Here is a 21,605-nt window from a genome sequence, read left to right as displayed (position 1 = left end):
GTGAACATTTAAGAATTAAAAGCTGAGGAAATGTCTTCTGAAACATACATACATCTCTCTCTCTTTCTCTCTCTCTCTCGCTCTGAAACTAAACTCAAACTGATTACATCAATTTTATCAGTGCCATTAGGACATCTCTACATATTTGTACATCTGTAGCACAGTAATAAATACTATCTAATCTTTGAGATGAATGGAGTAAAATCTTAAAATCTAAAGTATTCCCTATTAGCAAGATTACGGGTGGACTACATATTTAGAACCCAGTTGTAGTTTTAGAGAACACCAGTTCAAGTAAAGCAGTATTGAATTTTAGTATCTACAAATACTTTACCTCATACATGATTTGTCCTGATGCCAAACGCCTTCTGTCACTGAAAGCCAACTGCAGTAGATGTAAACTAACAATATCCCCTTCACTAGAAAGAAACAAGTTAAGAGTTTAGTATAAAACCTAGGCACCTTTGTTATTTGTCAGGTAATACTACTTAATATAGTTACTATAGAATATTTTAAAACACAGATGCTATATAATAAATACTTCTTAATGTTATGCTTTAAACCAGAAGAAATGCCAAGTCTCTGACCAGAAAAACTTCTGAAAAACTTTGTTATGCAACTGTAGCAAAGAGAACTCTGATTAGACAAATTTTAAAAGTCCTCTAAAACAACCTGCAGTTTAAATGGAGTAGAGGTAATTGGATAGTGGTTTAGTACAGAGGTAGAAACAACAGCAAGTCTACAGACACCTCTTTAAAGCAACAGAACCATTTGTAAGCAAGTTATTAAACTAAGTATTGTTATGTAACCAACTAAGTACTGTTATATAACCGTAACCAACCTGAAAATAAACCTTTTTTTTAATCACAGTAAACCTTAGTAAGCTTTAACAGAATTTGTTAACTTTCAAACCATAGCCTTCTAGTTTGCTCGTGACATGCCTATATTGGCATGGCCTCTGTGACATGTGCATAGAAATAGTCCTGTCTAATCTCTACAGACATTTTGTTAATCACATAGATTCATTCCATTGAACTGATGGAAAACCCTTGTATGCAAGAGAGATCTGCAGGCACTTTTACATCCCCATAGCAATCAAGAATCAGGCATATTATCACTGGAACACTTAAAATCGAAAGTAGTTGTCTAAAACATTCCACAAAGACTGTAGTATTCCATTTGTAACAAATCCAACTTTCCTAGTATACAGATTCTCAGTAACAAGATAAATCATTCATTATTAAATGATTCTAAATATTTTCTGCAAGATTCACAAATATAGTTAAAAATTTTGAATTCAGTTTCAAATATAATTATTAATTCAATCACCATCAAATTATTTTATCATATTTCACAGGCAGAAGTCAAACACATGAATCTTACCATGGAAGTTCCCTAGCTTTTGTTACCAAGACCTTAATTCTGGACTTGTACTTCAATTTACTTCTGCTTTGAAAATAGTTATTACAGAACATGGGTGGGAAATAAGAGACCTGTGGGGCAGGCTACAACCTCTGAAGCCATACCAATGTTTTTTCAAGCCTAATTGTTACAGGGGGGGTTATCTCATAGCTAAGGGTGGGTTTAACCCCTCTGTGTACTGTGACCACCTGGCAAAAACAGCCCCCAATACTGCAACTAACTTTGAAAACAGCTTTTTACTGGTGCAAATGGAAGGGTTAACTCTTCCCTTTCCTGCTGTAGACTCCATAATGATCATTCCACTTTTAAAAATCTTGGGGAAGGGAGCAATGAGAATCTGTACTGCGTGAGCTCTTGATAGCAGGAGAGTGTGATTATCACAACCACTCTTATTTTGGCCTCTGTTACTGTTGGCAAGCAGCACCCCAGATGGTTGGGTCAAGAGACAATGCAGCTCTCAAGCATTAAAAGTTCCTTATGCTTGCTACAGAAGGCTTTGGTAAAGGATTTCATTCTGACCAGAAGATTAGGTACTAGAATGTAGAACAAGATAGACCGTGCAGGAATAAGCAAAGCCATGCAAGCAAAACAAGTTAAGACTTAACTTACATACAATTTATTATCTTGACAATAGCTAGCTACTATTTTCTAAATTTGTCAGAATCCCTATACCTACCTTTCTTGTGTTGACTGAACAGCCCACAAGTAACAACAATTGCGAGGATCATTTTCAGGTTCTTGAAAAGTAACAGTGTACACAGGAATTCTACCTCCTTCTAACTGGGAGTGGTATCTAAATGGGTAGAGGAGAAAGGTAGGTGGATAAAACTGTAAATCCGTAGATTGTTATGCATTTAGTAATTTAACCACTTTTTGTTTTGTATTGAATATGCATCTAACTGATGTACTTTTATTCCATAATTCAAGTATTTTATGATCAGTACACAAACTATCAATGCATCCATTCAGTTTATTTCATTAATGAAATACTGCACTTTTCAGATACATATACTCACTCTTTCTTCAAACTTTTCATATTCCACAGTGAGAGATATCCATCAGAAAACCCCACAACTAACTGGTTGCTCCTGTGTATGTATGAAAGAGTAGTCACAGGAGTTCCTGATGGGTTCAATAACTGGAAACAAAGATGGCGACCTTTCCTTGTTATAGCTTCCCTTATTTGGGGGATTTCAGGAGGGATTCCAGTGATGACTTCTAGATCTGTATATGAAAGTATGCAACACAAACACACAATGCCATGCTTTAAAGTAGCTAGCCTTTAAAATGTTGGTTCAGAGTGTCAAGCAGCCACTACACAGTTAGTTCAATTGAGGAATGTACATGTAAAAAGTTCCCTATCCCATTAGTTTTCATTCATACTGTATTATTTAGTTTTTCATTTGTCAGAACTGCATTTATTCATTAGTTCATTTGTTTTTCCATATATTTCAAACTGAAGATCCAGCCATTATTATATATAGTCTAACTCTGGGTGCACACCTCTAGTTAGTTTTTCTTAATATATGGTCAGTTTTTGATAATTTGTTCACATCAATCAATACACTTTCCTACTCCAATATCTGAATAAGCACATATCACAAACTGAAGGTTCACAATATAACAATCCTAAAATAAACTTTGTCCTTTTAGCTAGGTTCTTGAAAAAACAAGGAGGACACTGTATTGTGCCCCCTAATTTTGGCATAGGTTTCAGCAGCAGCAAAAAGTGTTTGCTTAGTAAGCCAACTAAAATTTGTGGAAACTCCTCCCCATGAATGCAAAAGAAGATTCCCAGGTGCTTTCAGTGCCAACAAAGGTTATACATGCTTTAGATGAACTTCAAGTCAGTCGTAGTCTGACTTGACTATTCTACTGCAGACAAAACTGAAAGCCTAAATCCATTCATCCAAACAAACATCCAGCCTAGAGAACTGATACAGTGAACCTACTGTTCTGCCCCACCATCCATGGCAACTACAGTGAAATTACCAAAACCACAGGTTTTTCTATATCCCAAAAGGATATGAACTTTAGAGGTTGACAGATGAAAGCCAGCCATCCTATTGTAGATCAGCAGAGACTGAACTCTAGCAATACAGGCATACAGTGGTACCTCGGGTTACAGACGCTTCAGGTTACAGACTCCGCTGACCCAGAAATAGTACCTCGGGTTAAGAACTTTGCTTCAGGATGAGAACAGAAACCGTGCTCCAGCGGCGCGGCAGCAGCGGGAGGCCCCATTAGCTAAAGTGGTGCTTCAAGTTAAGAACAGTTTCAGGTTAAGAACGGACCTCCAGAATGAATTAAGTTTTTAACCCGAGGTACCACTGTACTTCCTAGCCCACTTATCACTGGAAGTTGTGTTTACTAAAATATGTGAAATGGCACACACATTGTGATCACATACTAAGGCATGGTATGTTTTAATCATTATTTAAGCAATCCAAAAGTCATCTCACATATTAAAAAACTAGTCATGTATTGCTTCTCCAAAGCTTGGCTCCCCCCACCCCCACCCCTCATGTCTCTGCAGCTTGGCAAACATCTGGAGCAAGGTCGCCAAACAAATGAAAGTTAAGCAAGATTGCTGGATCTGGATATTATACAAAATTATGGTTTAAATAATTCATGGTTTGCAAGCCAGCAACAAAACATAACTTAACATCACAGTTTGGTGCCAGAAAACCAACTATATTTAGATTGATTGGCCGAATTTGGACATTCAAAGTAACTGCTTTGGCTGGACAGACCATGGATTGTGTGAAAATCAGGTCACTATCTAGAAAACTTAACTCTTGTTTTTCAATAATCAAGCAATATTACAAGGAAAAATTAACTGAATTTACCAGATGCCTCTATTTCATTCTGGCTACATGATAAGTCATCCAGACATAGATCAATCAGGAGGACATGCCCAACATCTGTAACCACAGCAGCCACACCAAACAGCCACCTGAGACTCTGGTGCAAGTGTTGCGTTGTCAAGCTGGCTCCTCCGTGGTTAATTATGGGTTCAATGGCAGTAACCTAGGAAAAAACTGAGTATTACTTAAAATATTTGACAAATTGCAAGGTAAGCAACATGAATTCCATTTAGTTTTTGTATTTAGTCCAGCTCTACCACCCAGCATTGCAATCCCAGGTATAAGGATTTGGTCATGGCTCCATCCATATTTGGCATTCCCAGAATTATTAACTTTATTCCCCCCCACCCATTTTATTACATTTATATCCCACCTTTCCTCCAAGGAGTTCAAGGCAGCGAACATGGTTCTTGCTCTCCTAATTTTATTCCCACAACCACCCTGTGCTGAGAGACAGTGACTGGTCGAAGGTCACCAAGTGAGCTTCATGACCAATCAGGGATCTGAAACCTGGCTTCCCAGGTCCTAGTCCAACACCCTAACCACTACACTACACGGGCTCTTTTTGTTATTCATACTAAGGATTTTTGCCCAGCAACTGGGTACAGTGGTGCCTCGCAAGACGAAATTAATCTGTTCCGTGAGGCTCTTCGTATAGCGGTTTTTTCGTCTTGCGAAGCAAGCCCATTGACAGCTTAGCGGATTAGCGCTATTAGCGGTTTAGCGGCTTTTAGCGATCAGCTGTTAAGCGGCTTATCAGCGAATCAGCTGATAAGCGGCTTAGCGGCTTAGGAAAAGGGGGGGGAAAACCCGCAGGAACTCGCAAGACATTTTCGTCTTGCGAAGCAAGCCCATAGGGAAATTCGTTTTGCGAAGCGCCTCCAAAACGGAAAACCCTTTCGTCTACGGGGTTTTCCGTCTTGCGAGGCGTTCGTCTTGCGGGGCACCACTGTATTATTGAATTGTTCCATCTCTCATGTCAAGCAGAGGATGCAACTTCAGCCACAGATACAGTAATAAGTCCTGGAAAACAATTTAAATAAGTTTTTTAGTTTTTCAATAAAAACGTGTTATTGGTCAGGTAAGTATCATCCAAGTAGTTATATTAAGTACTAAATTTTTAAAAGCTTTTAACTCTGGCCAACTTTTAAAAGGTATTCATGCTATGAGACTATTTTACCATCCAAGGTTATTGCCTGAACTATTATATGCACCTTTTCAGTTAGCAGAAGAAAAGCTGTCTTCAAAGGAAAGAAAGTTTTCTTGAGTTCCAAATAATTTTTGAAGCTAATGAGATTTGATGCACTGTTAAAACACAAGCCATTGTGCTACAGAGAACTCTTTTTGGACAGAACACAATTGCTCATTGAAATGCCTCACAAATTCAACACTATCTGGACTCTGCTTGTCTTTGAAGACCTGAATTAACCCCCCTCCCTTAAAAAATAAAAGCTTCCTGATGTTGGAGCACAAAACTCTGCATAAAAGCTTAGACATTTCTTCACAGAAACATTTCTGTTTAAAAGCCTTTACACACAACTGCTGCTTTAAAAGATAAAACCAAGGAACATAAATGACCAGAATAAACATTTTTACACTTGTGAGAACTGTAGCCTTTATTCTATTTTATTAAGATTATTCAGAGGCGCTCAAAGTGGGATTAAGTCTCTGGCTCATTGTAGAAAAAGTGCAGAGATCTCATATTTGAAAGTAAGATCTCCATGTCCTTGCATGCAAGATCCCATCCCAACAAGACACTATTTGAGAATTACTTGGATTCAGGGGAGAACATTATACTGCCACAAAGAAAATGTATCCTCAAAGTAATACTGACCTATTATTTAAGGTTATTCAGCAGAAAAGTACATTTCATACTCACTGGTGTTTTAAGACCTGACAAATGCTGGAGATATGACAGATTTCAAGTGACAGCAGCAAGCACTAGAAACGGATTCTTTTAGGATATTGAGTAGATCAGGTCATTATAAAATATTGCAGCCCACTGAACCATGCATTAAGAGTATAATTAGAGTCACAGAATGATGATGACACAAATGCTTAGGATCAAGCAAAAAGTCTGAAAATTATTATTGACAAAGAATATGGCTAAAATTCTGAGCACTCGGGCCTAGAGATTGCCGCCAAAAGATATTTACTTCCATTCCACAAGAAGGTTAAAACAGGTTACTGTAATCAATAAATTTACAAGTTTCCACTCTGACTTTATCAATTCTTCCCAAGCCTCAAATCAAAAATCGTTGGATGTGCCTGGAGATAAGAATTCACCCCATTTGACTATTTGGCTTCATATTTTTAAAACCTCTCTGAATACTCTTTATTAACACCTTCCCAGTCCTTAAATTTATACTGATTTCCTTCAACATACATTTGAATAATGAGCTTAAAAGAAATTTGCTCTAGAAAAATCTCGAAAGAACTTTGATATGCCACTCAAAGTATGGCTTGCAGTTCAGAGAATTCAGGAGAAATCACAAACAAAATTCATGTAATATCAAAATGAAGCACGGCACATTTTTGCAGATTAGAGATACACAACCATGACTCTCTTGTAAGTGGCTGTGGAAATGGAAAATACCATGTGCCTGCAGATGTTTGCTTACTATCTGCAACGGGAAGTTCCAGGCTCCAAGCCTTCAGCATCAACACTATGGACACAACTGACCTAAATATATTTGTTCTAGAAGCTCAAGAGCCAAGAATGCCAAATATTTTAATGATCAGGTTTAATACAAATTTGGACTGCAGATGACCAAATATACACCAGAGAACAGCTCACCATTTGAATTTTGTTTTCCATTGCCATACGTTAATGCTTCTCTGCTCATAAATTTTTAGTTTGGTCTCTGAACCCAAATATTATCTAAACTAAGTATATAGAAAACAGTGCATATAAAATATTTTACCTGTGGCATAAGTTAAGAGAACATTGCTTATGCAGGTAATCCCAAACCCAGGGCAATAGATAGCATTCTCATTTTGAACAGGCCATGCAAATAAAGCAGTGCAGTACCAAGGATATACTGGGTTGCATCCAACCTAGTACAACTATGAGGAAGTCTCATGCTCGGGAATTTTTCAATGCCTATCCACACCGCATAGCAGCGTCCCAAAGAACCTCTCCTAGGGAAAGCATGAGAGTTGCTATGAACTTAGGAAGTTCCTTAATACAAAGTAATACAAAGCATGCAAACAGTTTAGTATTGCCTATGCTAACTGGAAGCAACACCCCAGGGTTTCAGACAGGGTTATCTCCAATCCTATCTGGAGATGTCAAGAGAATGAACCTGGGACCTTCTGCATCCAAAGCAGATGCTATACCACTGAGCTACAGTTCTTCCTTTAGAAGATGGGAGAATCACCCCAATTCAAGTATAAGGCTGCGTTCAATTCTGGGCGATTCTTTCCTCCTCCAGCAGTCCCCACAACCCATTCCATGTTTTTGCTGACCATAAGTACAGTCTTTTCAGGGTCTACAATGGAATGTAGCAGCAGCAATGGGAAATAATTCCCAAGCGTGACAGATTGATGCGCTGACATCAGAATGGATGCAACTCACTATTCTGACAATACTACTGTTGATAGGCAAAAAAGAAGCAAGGAACACTCCAGATACCGGAAATAGTTTATCATATGCCCAGTGCTTTTCATAAAACTCCTTTAGGGGCATGTTTTTAACATTTCTCACATCCAAGATATGTGATAAAACTCTTGTTCACTGAGAATTGTTGTTAAAAATGTGACCACAAGGAAGGAATTTTCCAAAGTACAATGATCTTAAAATAAGCTACAGTTCTACTAACTTCTTCCTCTTTTTTGTGTTTATCAGTTGTGCCATCCCAGTTTTCAATATGATTGATAGGTAGTCGGAAAGTTAGAGCGGCAGAAAATAAACCCAAAACAAATCTGAACTCTTTCCAACTGACTGAAAAATAAGTTCAAGATGCCAAAGTGGCAAATGGTTGGCTTCACACACAAAAGCACTTTTGTCTTCTGTGAAGAGAACATACAGCAGAGAGTGCCCATCAATACAAAGATCCCAGGAGTGTCCACACACTTTTTAACAATATTTTTGCCTCCCTACTTCTGCAAAGCACCTGCCTCCTCTTATTCCATCTGCCTCAAAACTATGTTCCACCAAGAGCTGCATTTCCACTTTCACTAAGCGCTTGGCCTGCTTAATGCCCTCATCCTTGGTACTACTACACTCATGCAATTGATTTCACAAATCCTATTAAAGGATCTTAAACTGCCTTTCACTTGCTGAGAAAAGGGGGAGTTTGTCTAATCACTGTGAAGACCTGGATTTCAGTTTTAAAGGGTATCACTAATATGTAGGGGAGAATTTGGTTTGATGCCAACAGCAAGAAATAAAATATAAATAATATCTAAAGTATACAACAAAGCAAAAGTCTTGATTTTTATATTTAAAGCCATGTATGTACCCTTCCAGGAAGAACAACTGCTTTGACAACTCTTGATATTCCAAGGTCATACAAACACAGAACACTCCCTTCTGCTTCTTCCAAGCCAATTAGTAGTCCAGTTCTTTTTTGCCAGGAAAACTCTTTCACTGCAAGGATAGTGGGAGGCTGTTCAGTCACTCCACTAAAATGGTATGCAGACAGCCGTTCTCCAGTGACTGGGTTTACTACCTCAAGCTGAGGCCCACAAGCCAAGCAGGCCAGTCCACTTCGTCCTAGAAAAAAACAGAATATACATAAGTAACAGGAAAAATGTGGAGGCATTATTGTAAACCTAGGATCTGGAAAGAAGGGCTGAAGAAGAAAAGTATCTTTCCTAATAAACATAGTGAAAAATAATGCATACATTGCATCTGCGGATGAAAAGTATATACAGTTATTATTATTATTATTATTAATCATCTTTGTATAGATATATAGATATAGATAGATAGATAGATAGATAGATATATGGCTTTTCAAATGTTTTTTGATACATTAAAAAAAATGTTCCTGAATAAACCCAAGAAACTGTAATACAAGCATACCTAGCCAGTTTCCATCTTACTACCTATGACAGCATTTCCAAAGAGTTGGGACACTCTGCAGAGAAACATCCATGCATATTTACAAAAATATATGCAACACTGCACACAAGCACAGTTGCTTCCCAGAAGACCACTGTACCAGCCCTGAAGTTAAAGAGGACAATGGGACTAAAAATAAGAAAGGGGCCAAATTACAAGCAAAAACTTAGAAACAAATGTCTTTTGCCTGGACACAAAAACTCAGTTCCATGCTTATATTGACTCAGGTATATGGGAAACACAATGCCAATGAATATTAAAGGGGAGAAAATGAGTTCTGATTCTAGATCTACTCCTGGCAAGTGCATACACTTTCAGTCAATGAAAACCCTTCATACTGCATTTAACATCTCAGTAGGTAGAGCATGAGACTCGTGGGTTTGAGCCCCACATTGGGCAAAAGATTCCTGCATTGCAGGAAACTTGTCACCTTGAGTTGAGATAAGATGAGCCAATGCAAATAATCCAGTATAAGAGTGATTTGTTCTCCTCTTCACATGAGTTTGGTTTGTTTGGTTGCTGCACTCTGTATTAGCTGAAGCTTCCAATGTTCAAGAGCAGGCCAAGATTGGACATTTTATAGAAACTAATGAGAAGTTACTGTCGCATGTGTTATAAAGGTAAAGGTACCCCTGCCCGTACGGGCCAGTCTTGACAGACTCTGGGGTTGTGCGCCCATCTCACTTAAGAGGCCAGGGGCCAGCGCTGTCCGGAGACACTTCCGGGTCACGTGGCCAGCGTGACATCGCTGCTCTGGCGAGCCAGAGCCGCACACGGAAACGCCGTTTACCTTCCCGCTGGTAAGCGGTCCCTATTTATCTACTTGCACCCGGAGGTGCTTTCGAACTGCTAGGTTGGCAGGCGCTGGGACCGAGCAGCGGGAGCGCACCCCGCCGCAGGGATTCAAACCGCCGACCTTTCGATCGGCAAGTCCTAGGCGCTAAGGCTTTAACCCACAGCGCCACCTGCGTCCCCTCGCATGTGTTATATATGAAAGGAAATCAGCCGGTGCATCTACCCAAGCTAGTAAAAAAGTGTCCCTTAGCCCATTGCTACCACCTAGAAATCTAGCATCAGAGCAGGACACAATTGCTGTTCCAAGCAGTGTATTTCTCTCTTCATGGGCATCATGACCCTGCTGTGAATGGGCAATATCTGACAACCATTAGCAACTCCATCCTGCCAGAATTTAGTTTCAGTGTCTATGAAGATAGAACTGCTGCAACATTAAATTCAGTTCCTGCATTTGGACTCAAACACAGATGACCAACTGCTCAGTGTCTTCATTGTGGGTTCTGATAAACTGTTCCCTACATGGACCCAATTTGTTTTCCCCAGTTAAGGGCATTCTTCTTTGCTCTAGTGATCATATTACTGACTATGCATTTACACATTATAACATACATTTAATGTTCCTAATGGATAAGAAATGAATTCTCAAAGTTTTACCTCCAGTGAATTTCCCATGAAGTACCGAATCTATCATTATTTCATCTTCCCCAAGAGCTTGTATAGTCACTTCTGGAAATTGCAGCAGGCTGCTGGTTACGTGAGCTGTTAGGTCTCGCATGCTTCACTGTAGAGACACAATAGGAAGTTTATTCAGCAAGCAGACTGTTCCAGTAAGTTATTACGGCTACTACAATACTCATGGTATAAGAGAACTCAAATTCTGCAGTCAAAATAATTGCTTTTTCTGCGTAATTTACTCCTTTTCAATTATCCTTATCTGTAAATACCAGAATTTTCTAGCAAAGCCTAGAGGAAGTAAAGGATACCAGTAAAGGTTATCATAGGTGATAACCAATGTTACTCACACTCAGAGGAGACCCACTGAAATAAAATGATTTAACTGACTTAGCATTAGATATCACCCTTAACTTTAGAAGATGGTAATCTGCAGGGATTACAGATGAGAGTCAATAGTAATGGATCTATACCTGGTTCCAAAGTATATCTTATGTAACAAACACATTTCCCACAAATTGTAAACTTTCATCGGTAGCCAAGAATCAAGTTTACAAATCACTAGTATTACTAAGGTTCATTAAAATAAATGTCAACAGCTTCAATATGTCATTGCCTATGCCAAACACTGAATGTGTAAAACACACAGGTAGCACACACAACCTTAAAAAGGTAAAGGTAAAGGACCCCTGACAGTTAAGTCCAGTCGCAGACGACTCTGGGGTTGCAGCGCTCATCTCACTTTACAGGCCGAGGGAGCTGGTGTTTGTCCACAGACAGTTTTTCCAGGTCATGTGGCCAACATGACCAAGCCGCTTCTGACAAAACCAGAGCAGTGCACGGAAATGCCGTTTACCTTCCCGCCGGAGTGGTACCTATTTATCTATTTGCACTTTTTGGTGTGCTTTCGAACTGCTAGGTTGACAGGAGCTGGGATTGAGCAACGGGAGCTCACCCCGTCGTGGGGATTCAAACCACCGACCTTCAGATCGGCAAGCCCAAAAGGCTCAGTGGTTTAGACCACAGCACCACCCGCGTCCCTTACTGATACTGATTTGGGAGGAGGGAAAAGATGGGGAAATTAGAGCAAGAACAACAATTAAGATGGTATCCCACCTCTTTTTATAACCACAGGGTTGTTTTTTAATACCATCTTGACTTTCAAAGTTACAGCAAGAAACAAAGTAAGCTGGGGGGGGGGGGGAGAGAGAAAAGATGGAAGGACATTTGCTATGATTTCTCATCACTTTAGTATGTAAATAAGAGACACTTAATACACATTGTTTACATATTCATTGGCATAGAATTACTGCTATCCTGACAGTGGCCTCATTGCTTCACTTTTTTTCTAAAATATTGTTCATTGACTGTGTGAAAGCTGCATTCTTTAAATCATGTCTACTCAGAAGTAAATCCCATTGAATTCAATGGAGCTTTTCCCCAGGTAAGTGGAGCTATGACTGCAGCCTTAATCTGCTTCCTACGGTGAATTTCAAAGACCGATAGAAGGAATAATTCATTATTGTTATTTTCACATGAAAAAATGACCTCTTTTGTTAACTGCTGACTTTGTGCCTGCTCCTCAGTTGAAGTCTGAGAATACTAAACTGTAAAACAAAATCATGCTTACTGAGAACATTCTGAAACATACATTAGTTTAGGCACTGTTTCAGCAGATACACATAGAACAAATTTCTGTATAAAATGTGCATTTATGAAATAAAGAGCTGCATTACAAAAATGGTTTATAAAAGGGGCATTACACTGGTACTGGAGCGCCTGTTAAATGTTTAATATACCCACAGGAATTCATATAACCTAAAAAAGAAAGAGCAAAATATCAACAGGGTACTAAACTATCACTCCCTGATGTCTGGGTGAGGGGGAGCCAGGCGACTAACTGGTGAACACTTGCATCACTTGCTATGACTAGCAGTGACAAATATGGAACTGGATATTGACCATCTCATTAGCCAAAATCAGGCCCATACTTCCTATTGAAATACTTATAAGTTTATGTTGATTAAAATTGTTCTTCATTTTAAATATTGTATTGTTTTTCCTGTTTTGTGCACTACAAATAAAATATGTGCAGTGTGCATAGGAATTTGTTCATATTTTTTTCCAACTACAGTATAGTCTGGCCCCCAACAGTGTCTGAGGGATAGTGAACTGGCCCCGTTTAAAAAGTTTGAGGACCCCTGCCCAAGAGGATAAGTGGTTTAGACCACAGCACCACCCATGTCCCACACAACAAAGAACAGCTGATGAATGCATGAATGAGTAATGGAATGGATTAATGAATATTCATACATCCCTACTAGTAGTTCTAGTAGTTCTAGGTATGACACAGAACTAGTTACCAGGCTGCTGCTGGTCTGTGATACAGTATTAAGTGTATTACTGTGGTTAGGAGTGCCTTCTACCAGCTTTGTCTGTTCACTAGTTATGTGACAGGCTGCTAGGCTATTGATAGGATCAGTTAGCCAACAACACGCAACTCCATTGTTAAAACATCTGAACTGGCTGATCTGCTGCCAAGCTAGGTTTAATATTCTTGTATTAATTAATAAGCAACTTAGGTACAGAGTACATTAGGGACCAGCTGAACCCTAATATCCTAGTTCAATTACTGAGAGCATCTATAGGAGTGTTGCTGGTTGTCCCTTGAGTTGTTGACTCATCTGACGACAACATGAAACAGACTTTCAGTGTTATTGGTCTAATATTGTGGAATACTCTGCCAATAGAGATTTAGCAGGCCTCTTCTGTATTCATTTTTAAGCATTTGCTGAAAAATTCTCTATGCTGCCATGCTTATGCAATTAAAGAAAAAAATATTTCTGCTACAGTTTGTGATTTTTGTTTTATATGGTTTTTATTGTATTTGTTGCACGCTGCTGATATTAAATACTTATATAGTGCAACTTCACTTAAAAATAAGCCATTATTTGCATTTTTCTAGAAAGGGTACATATCCTATTGATGTACTCTTCCTGAAGTATTTGCACACACTTGCACACACAATTCCAAGGGCAGGTAGTAGATAGCTCAATGGATTCGTGACTCGCAATTTTTCAGCCAAAGTCTTACCAAAGGAACTTTCTTAAGTCAAAAAAGAACTTTAGTGCAGTCCAACTCTATAATTATATCTTCTACAGGCAACCTACTCTCAAGCTGATGAAGAGTCTGATCTGTATTACATAGGTTCAAGATGTGGAAGTTAATAGCCCCTCTTTGTCCTGCCCTGGAAGCTGGCTAGATATCCCTTTTTGTTCCCCTGAAAGGTATTAAATCTGGATGCACACATATTTATAGAGCAGCAGTACTTGGCTGCCAGAATCTATTAACTGCTTTTTCTGGCAATTAAAATATTCTCAGTCTATGAAAGCTCTGCAACTTTATTGCTTAGTATTTGTTCCACTTTAACTGCTTAATACATTGTTGCATGCTGCTTCTTCAAAAACAAAATGGGATTATGTTTCACAAATTTGCAAACCTTGATAAAACTTTTTTAAAGAGTTCCTTGAGCTCTTAATAAGCTTTTGGTCTGGAAGGTCACAAGTTGTCAAATAAGCACGTTGAGCAAAACATGGAAACATAGCCCAAACATACAAAATGTGCATCATCACTCAATATTTGCAAGGCCAGGAACAGACCTGGTTAGCAGATAAGTTTCCTGGCACCTCAAACATTATAGCCAATTAGATCCTGAATGTGAGCACTGGCACCATCCAGTAACATAGTAACATTTCCTTTACAGAGAGTGAAAAGACTTATCACACTTATAATGGTATGCGTGTGTTGTGTGTGAATATAACCTGCAATCTCAGTATCCTTTTTAAACTCAGTTTAAGACTAGAGACTCATTAGATCTACAAGAGAATTATTTACACATGCCAAGTTTTGCAAGTGTTCCGGCACAGGTGCATAGCAGGATCTGATGTGCTCTAGTGAAAACAGACTGAATAGTTTCATTGAGCTCACCATGACCGCTAATTTTACAGAATGTCCTCAACGGGCATTTGCCTTTACCAGATTAGACCCTGGGGTCTATGCCCTCAATTCTCCACCACCAAAGTTAAGGAGGACATTGTTGTAAGTTTCAGTCACTGCCAAATCTGCATAGCCCAATTACTCCTCCTCCTTCCAAAAGTCAAGATACATTTCTTCTAAGTCTCCGTTTTCTAGTTAACATTATATTATCTGTAGGAGCAACATGCCATTTAGTTGTTTTTTTTAAATGTGCCGTACAAATGGAGACATTCAATATCATTCAATGTGTCATAAATCAACATGTCTATACATACTGTTTTGTAGTTTTTAAAACAACAACTCAATATGGATAGCAAAGGCTTTTTTATTTTAAGAAAAATACTATTAATCTGAACTTTACAAAAAGGCTACCAATCAGTGGAGAATATTAAAGCCCAAGGCCTGCCAAGCACCCTGCTGCTTTTGGAACACCTGGAATACCTTTGTACAACTAAAGGATATGATAATTAAAAATGTTCCAAGATATTCAGAAACTAATTCAAAAACAAAACAATATTCTGAAAGTATGTTGCCAATGGCAAGGACAATAGGAAAGAAAACATTACCACAGTCACTTTTTCACTGTTTTGTATCTTTTTTCCACAGCATGTGAAGTGCATCAGTACAAGCATCAAACATGGCAAATGGAACAAGAATTGGATTTTTAAAAATAACTTTTCTTTACAATGTTTTCCTTAACAGGAAAGCACAAAAAGCTAATCTCTCAATTTTCTTTAACATCTGTGTTTACTAATCAAATGAGTTCTCTAGATAGGTAGTTCTCCTTCTCAGCACATTAAGGGTATATTTTTGGTCTGTAGGGAAAGGGAAATGTTAGTAAATTCACACCCACACCTTAAAGCACATGGCTTCCCCCAAAGAATCCTGGGATCTGTCGTTTGTCAAGAGTACTACAAATTGTAGCTCTGTGAGTGGTAAACTAGAGTTTCCAGGCTTTTAGGGGAAAGCCATGTGTTTTCAATGTATGGTGTGGATGCAGCTGAAGGCTACAATTTTATCAGTGTTAGACACTCAGATATATAGGCTAGGCGCCAAATTGCTCCCTAAACTAGGGTTACTTGCCAAAACAGAATACCTAGTTGCCATTTTGGGGCCAGACAGCTCAAAAGTCGAATTTTTTAATATGACTTTTTGGTTCCTGAAATTCATTCTGATTGTGCAAAATATAACATAATTCTACAGGATGTGTTCCTAGTGTGTGAAAACAGTCAAGATCCAAGGATCCCCAGGCATGCACCTCCAAGTGGTGGAGACTTCAGGCACCATCCTTGCTCCTGGGCATCTTCACTTGGTCGCAAATGGCCTATACCCATCTGCAAAATGCGCCTGGCAAATTTTGACCACTTAATTTTATATACATTTACTTGAGCATAAAGACTACTTAACTTTGCAGGACTTCCTTCTCAGTTACACAGGATCCCTAAATCAGTGTTTCCCAACCTTGGGCCTCCAGCTGTTTTTGGACTACAACTCCCATCATCCCTAGCTAGCAAGACCAGTGGTCAGGGATGATGGAAATTGTAGTTCAAAAACAGCTGGAGGCCCAAGGTTGGGAAACACTGCCCTAAATGACGAATGTTTAGAGGATCTCTACTTGGAAGGAATGTACATCTAATATAGATCTATTCCTCTCTAACTCTGCTTATGGAAGCAAATCAGGATTTCCCCTTCCATTTTTAGATTGACTTGCATTTGAACAGCTATTCATTGTTAAAGAGTAGGATTTTTATCCTGAAGACCACCATCCAGCAGACTGATGGATCACTCATTTGTGGCTCGCACAAATTTCTGACTTCAGGCTACCACCTTCTAAAACAGTTAAACGTTCACTATTTTTCTATTTTTATTTATGGCATTTATATCTCACTCTTCAGTTCTGGATAAGTTGTTCTCCTTTAGCAGCTACTTAGTTGTTTCAAAATATTTTAGAGTTGCAGTAGGGAGTTAAATTTGATGAATGCCCAGAAAAATCATGACATCTGTGGCATTAGGGCTGGTTGCCTTTCTGTTCACATTGCAATGGGGTCCATGAGGCATCTATAAATTAACTGTCCATTCTATTAAAATCAATTTTCTGCTTCCCCACCCCAGGATATTTTTACATCTATTTTGATTCCAATCATGCTGTGTGAAAGACTATTGCAGTGTACAGTGGTACCTCGGGTTACATACACTTCAGATTGCAGACGCTTCAGGTTACAGACTCTGCTAACCCAGAAATAGTACCTCGGGTTAAGAACTTTGCTTCAGGATGGGAACAGAAATAGTGCTCCAGTGGCGCGGCAGCAGTGGGAGGCCCCATTAGCTAAAGTGGTGCTTCAGGTTAAGAACAGACCTCCGGAACGAATTAAGTACTTAACCCAAGGTACCACTGTATTCTATGTGGGGCTGCCTTTAAAAATGGTGCAGAAACTGAAGGTAGTTCAAATTACTGGGACTGGACATTTGATTATATTATGGAAGAGTTCTACCAATGCTGATTTTAATCCATAAAGCCCTAAACAGCTTCAGGCAAGGTCACTTGAGATATTGCCTCTTCCTGCATATGCCTAAATCCCCTTCAGGCTCTGCTGCAGGTGCACCCACCAAGTGAAGTGAGGTAGGCGGTTACCAGTCAGAGGGCAGTGGTACCCTTTTACAGAATAGTCTCTCCAAAGTAGCTTGGCTGGGACATTCTCTATGGTCTTTTCAATGCAAGGTCAACACCTTTTTTTTCAACCAAGCTTCTTAATTGCATTTTAAAATTGACTTCAAGCTGCTGTGGCTTATCATGGTTTTAATTTGAGTGGCATACCACTTACGCTGTCTCCTATAAAGGAAAGTATTTGCTATCTTATTGCTTTTTGTTGATTAAAATTAGTATTTTAAAAAATATTGTCATAATTGTAAACTACCCAGGGAATATTTATTGATAAGGAGCCATACATAAGGGTAGAAATAGATGACTACCTTACAGGTTCCAAAATCACACCCCCAGTTTCACCCTTCAACTCCAATCCAGGAAGGTTCACCAGGTGCCTTCATTATATACCTTTCAGCACCAGGAAAAAATGCTCCTCCTTAATCAGGCCTTTGCCTAATTAACATTCAATGCCCTTGGGGGAGGGTTATTGGGTTGGTTTTGTTTTTATTTTGATTATGTATTTTGTGTTTTTATCTTGTGAACGATCCTAACACCCACAAGTATAGGGTGGAATACAAATTTAATTATAGTAATAATAATAATAATCTCCCTCGCTCTCTCCCGCAACATATAATGAACACCAACTACCACAACTGAACAATGATGATTTCCAATAGTAAAAACTTCAAACTGTTAAGACATTTTCTGGCTTTCAGACTCAAACTCTTCAGCTGCCATGCTTTCAAAGATGTTTACTACAAAATCTTCTAGGAGATAAGAAAGCTCAACTCAGGAATGGCTGACAATATAAATCATTTTTATTTGCAACTTTAAAAGAACAGGAGACCTAGTCATTAAAGATACCTTAGGTTCTTTTGCACTGGGTTATTACACTTCCCTAAATGAGTCATAAGCAGAGATCCAAGTGCTGGTACAGAAGAAAAACTAGCGGGATGAGGAACACATTTATACAGGAAGTTCATGTAGGGTGGTCATAGTGTTCACTCCATATTGAACTGATTCACAATTTCATCCAGCTAATGAGCTGGCCAAGTATTGCAGGACAACGGGATTTTACATGTTGCACACCTTATAACTTAAAGGAAACATTTGACAGAAACACACAGTAAGCTGTTTCAGATTGATGCATATGAAACATCTGAAGTTATGGACATATCTTTATTGAAGTGAAATACTTATTTTACATTAAAATTGTAAGTGGGGAACTTGTGGCCCTCTAGACATTATTATCCTCCAACTTCCATCAGTTCTAGTCAATGGTCTAATGGTCCAGGATGTTGGGAGTTGTAGTTCAGGAACATTTGGCAGGCCACAGGTTCGCCAGCCTTGATTAATAGGCTACTCTAAAAAATAGAAATGTTTCCAGGGCACCTAACAAGTTATATTTTAGTTGTATACACGCAATAAAGGTACAGCAGATATGAGCAGAATAGTACAATTTTAAAAAGAAGCCTAGTAAAATAAAATAAAATAAAGAGGTATTTGCCCAGCATAGAAAAAGACCAAGTGGGCACTGAATCTACCAGGTCACACACAGGTTGTATCAGTTTATTTTGTTAGGACCAAGAATTAGTATTATTCCCACTATATCAGCAAACATATCTATAAGTATGCACAATAAGCCCAACCAAGGACCCAACAGTTACACCGGACCAGAGTTAAGTCTGAACTGAAACAATGAAAGCCAATTTTACAGTAAACTCAAGGATAGTAAACAATAAAATAAGGACCCAGTATGCTGATTATTTGGGGTATTATTTTACACCAACCTCTCTATAGTCCTGCCAAATACAGCATGCATGTTTTTTAAAACACACCAAGAGACAGGCACTAAAAAGTTACATGGATTTCATGGCAATATTGAACAACATCTACATTGTAGTCAAACATTCACAAGAGAAGACTGTTTACGAAGATGGTTGAAGTTCTCTGCGTAATGCATTCTGGTACTGTATAGTTCTTATCGCACACTGAATTCAAAGCAAGATACCAGTCACCTATACCCATCCATTGATACAATTTGGTTGTCTATGGAATCCATCAGCATCTACCACTTCTCAAATCTAGATCTCATCCTATCATGCAACTCTAAAATGATCAACTTTTGCACACTAGCTAAGACTCAAGAAACAAAAAAATACGATGGTTTTCTCTAGTCCCCATTCAGAAATGCCATCTCCAACCTGCAGCCTTGAGAGGCGATATCCACCCTGACCCAGGATTCTACCACTCCATTCCAGCCCAATAACATCATGATTCTATGATGCCGAGTTAGAACCAAGCCCAGGTTATTCCAATAGTACTTACTCCCAAGTAATTAGGGCCAGCAATGGCACGCACGCTTCCTTGCAATCAAGTCTCGCTTTGCACCCAGAATCGGGCTGCCCACGTGCCCTCACCTCAAATTAAAACCACCCAGCCTGCAGAACCAGGAATCGGAAAGCAAATTATAACTCTACGCAATGGCCCTCGAGGGGGAAAAAAATGGCTGTTCCTCCACCGTTTCAGTTGTTTGTCACGAACTGTCACATGTTCGCCGTATTGTAGTTTTAAGAGCGCAGGTTCAAAGCGACAGGATCGCGAGCCGAACACGAACCGGGGAGCCCTCTCGCCTCAGCGGGCAGGGGTCGGGCGGAAGAGCCCCGTCAGGCCGCCGCCCCCGTCCAGCCACGCTCGCTTCAGGCGCTCGACAGCAGCACGCCGCCCCCTCCCCCGCCTGCAGTTGCCGCCTTGCTTGCCTTCCCCAGCCCGACGGGCCGCCTCGGCGTCCCCGCGCTCGGGAGGGCAAAGGGCGAAGGAGAGGCCTCGCCCCCGTCAGCCTCCGAGGCTGGGCGTGTGCGAGTGAGGCTTCCCCGGGGAAGGCAGGCGCCTGAAGCGCCCGGCAGAGCCATGTGCACCACCCGCAGACGCTTACATAAGCAGCCCGGGGGTGCCCGCCTCAGGCCGCCCGGCCCAAAACAGGGCCTACCAGCCTGGTCCGCCGCCCGCCCGCCCGCCCGCCCGCCGGCCTCCCTCTTCGCGGGCGGTACCTGCTGCTCAGGCGGGTGTCGCCGCCTCCGCCGCTTTGCCGCTCGGCCTCCCGTCAGAAAGGCGTCATCTCTCTCCCTCTCTCGCACCCGCCGCAGCGGTTGGGGAAGGCCGGCGAACGTGCGCCTCTCCTCGGGCGGGCTCTCTGCGCCGGGCCTGCTCAGTCGCCGGCCGCCGCGCGCGCTCTCGCTCGGTATCTGTCTGCGCAGCAGCAGCCGCCTCGTCGTCGTCGTCGTCGTCCTCTTCCTCCCCCCCGCCCGCAATCACTCACCGGCAAGCAGGAGGAGAGAGGGGGGGTGGGACGAGGAAGGCTGACCTCTCGCGAGAACAAATCACAGCCGCCGCGGGAATTTTCAAATTCTTGAGCTCTTGCTGTTGTTTCTTTTAATTGTTTGCCTTGCGAAGCCTGACGAAGCAGTAGGAGCGGAAAGCACCCGGGCGCTGCCTTCGCCAAACTACAAGGCCCAGCATGCACCGCTTCGAACGTAGCCGCGGAGGAGACAGTCTCGGGCGTCTTGAAGGCGGGGGTTTTCCTTGAAGGTTTAAAAGGCGGCGGTGGCCTTTCCGTTGGCCATGTGCTCACGTGGGCCACGATCTGACGCGTGTTTACTTAGCAATAAGGGCAGCTGTGTAGCATAGGAATTACTCTCCTTTTCTTTTTCTTCTACTTCCTTCCTTACGGCTTCTTTCTGTTTCTTTCCCCCCCTTTTTTGTAGCTGTTTTTAAAAATTATTATTTCCATTAGTTTTCTATGTCTTACCGTATTATGATAAAACTTTAATAAAAATCTTAACATACGCAGGGCTTTCTCCCAAGTCAGTCCTCCTAGGGCATTATTATATTTACATTATCTTTTGTCAGGTGAGCAGCTCCCAAGACTCTTGTGAACCCAGCCGCCGTGAAGTTTTATTTGTTCACACATTCAAGGTAGCTAGAGTTGTATATTGCTGTCCCTGTTACATAGGAAAGGCCTACTGTCAATTGCAGTTTTCACTTGGATGGAGGAAAAAACATGATTTGGGATGAAAAACAAATGCACAAAAAGATTACTGGT

The 21,605-nt window shown here is 40.4% G+C and overlaps 1 protein-coding gene across 3 annotated transcripts in view; it reads right to left on the bottom strand.

The window, feature by feature from the left end:
* The window catches only part of AHCTF1 (AT-hook containing transcription factor 1), a 50,462-nt gene extending 29,091 nt beyond the window's left edge, over positions 1 to 21,371 (bottom strand). The window contains exons 1-7 of one of the 3 annotated variants that reach the window (XM_079969422.1): positions 20,554 to 21,371; positions 10,807 to 10,933; positions 8,753 to 9,006; positions 4,272 to 4,452; positions 2,439 to 2,646; positions 2,099 to 2,215; positions 335 to 419 (exon numbers count right to left, since the gene is read on the bottom strand). In XM_079969422.1, coding sequence (XP_079825548.1) covers positions 335 to 419; positions 2,099 to 2,215; positions 2,439 to 2,646; positions 4,272 to 4,452; positions 8,753 to 9,006; positions 10,807 to 10,927 — 966 coding nt within the window. In that variant the 5' untranslated portion in view covers positions 10,928 to 10,933; positions 20,554 to 21,371. Of the gene's footprint in view, positions 1 to 334; positions 420 to 2,098; positions 2,216 to 2,438; positions 2,647 to 4,271; positions 4,453 to 8,752; positions 9,007 to 10,806; positions 10,934 to 19,923; positions 20,089 to 20,553 lie in introns of those variants that run through there. The other 2 variants (XM_079969420.1, XM_079969421.1) reach the window with 2 other exon arrangements.
* Between the last annotated feature and the right edge of the window lie 234 nt (positions 21,372 to 21,605).

Source organism: Podarcis cretensis, assembly GCF_951804945.1.
Source record: "Podarcis cretensis genome assembly, chromosome: 3".
Taxonomy (NCBI): domain Eukaryota; kingdom Metazoa; phylum Chordata; class Lepidosauria; order Squamata; family Lacertidae; genus Podarcis; species Podarcis cretensis.
The sequence above is the reverse complement of the archived record's forward strand: the minus strand, read 5'-3'. Positions and strand labels throughout refer to the sequence as shown.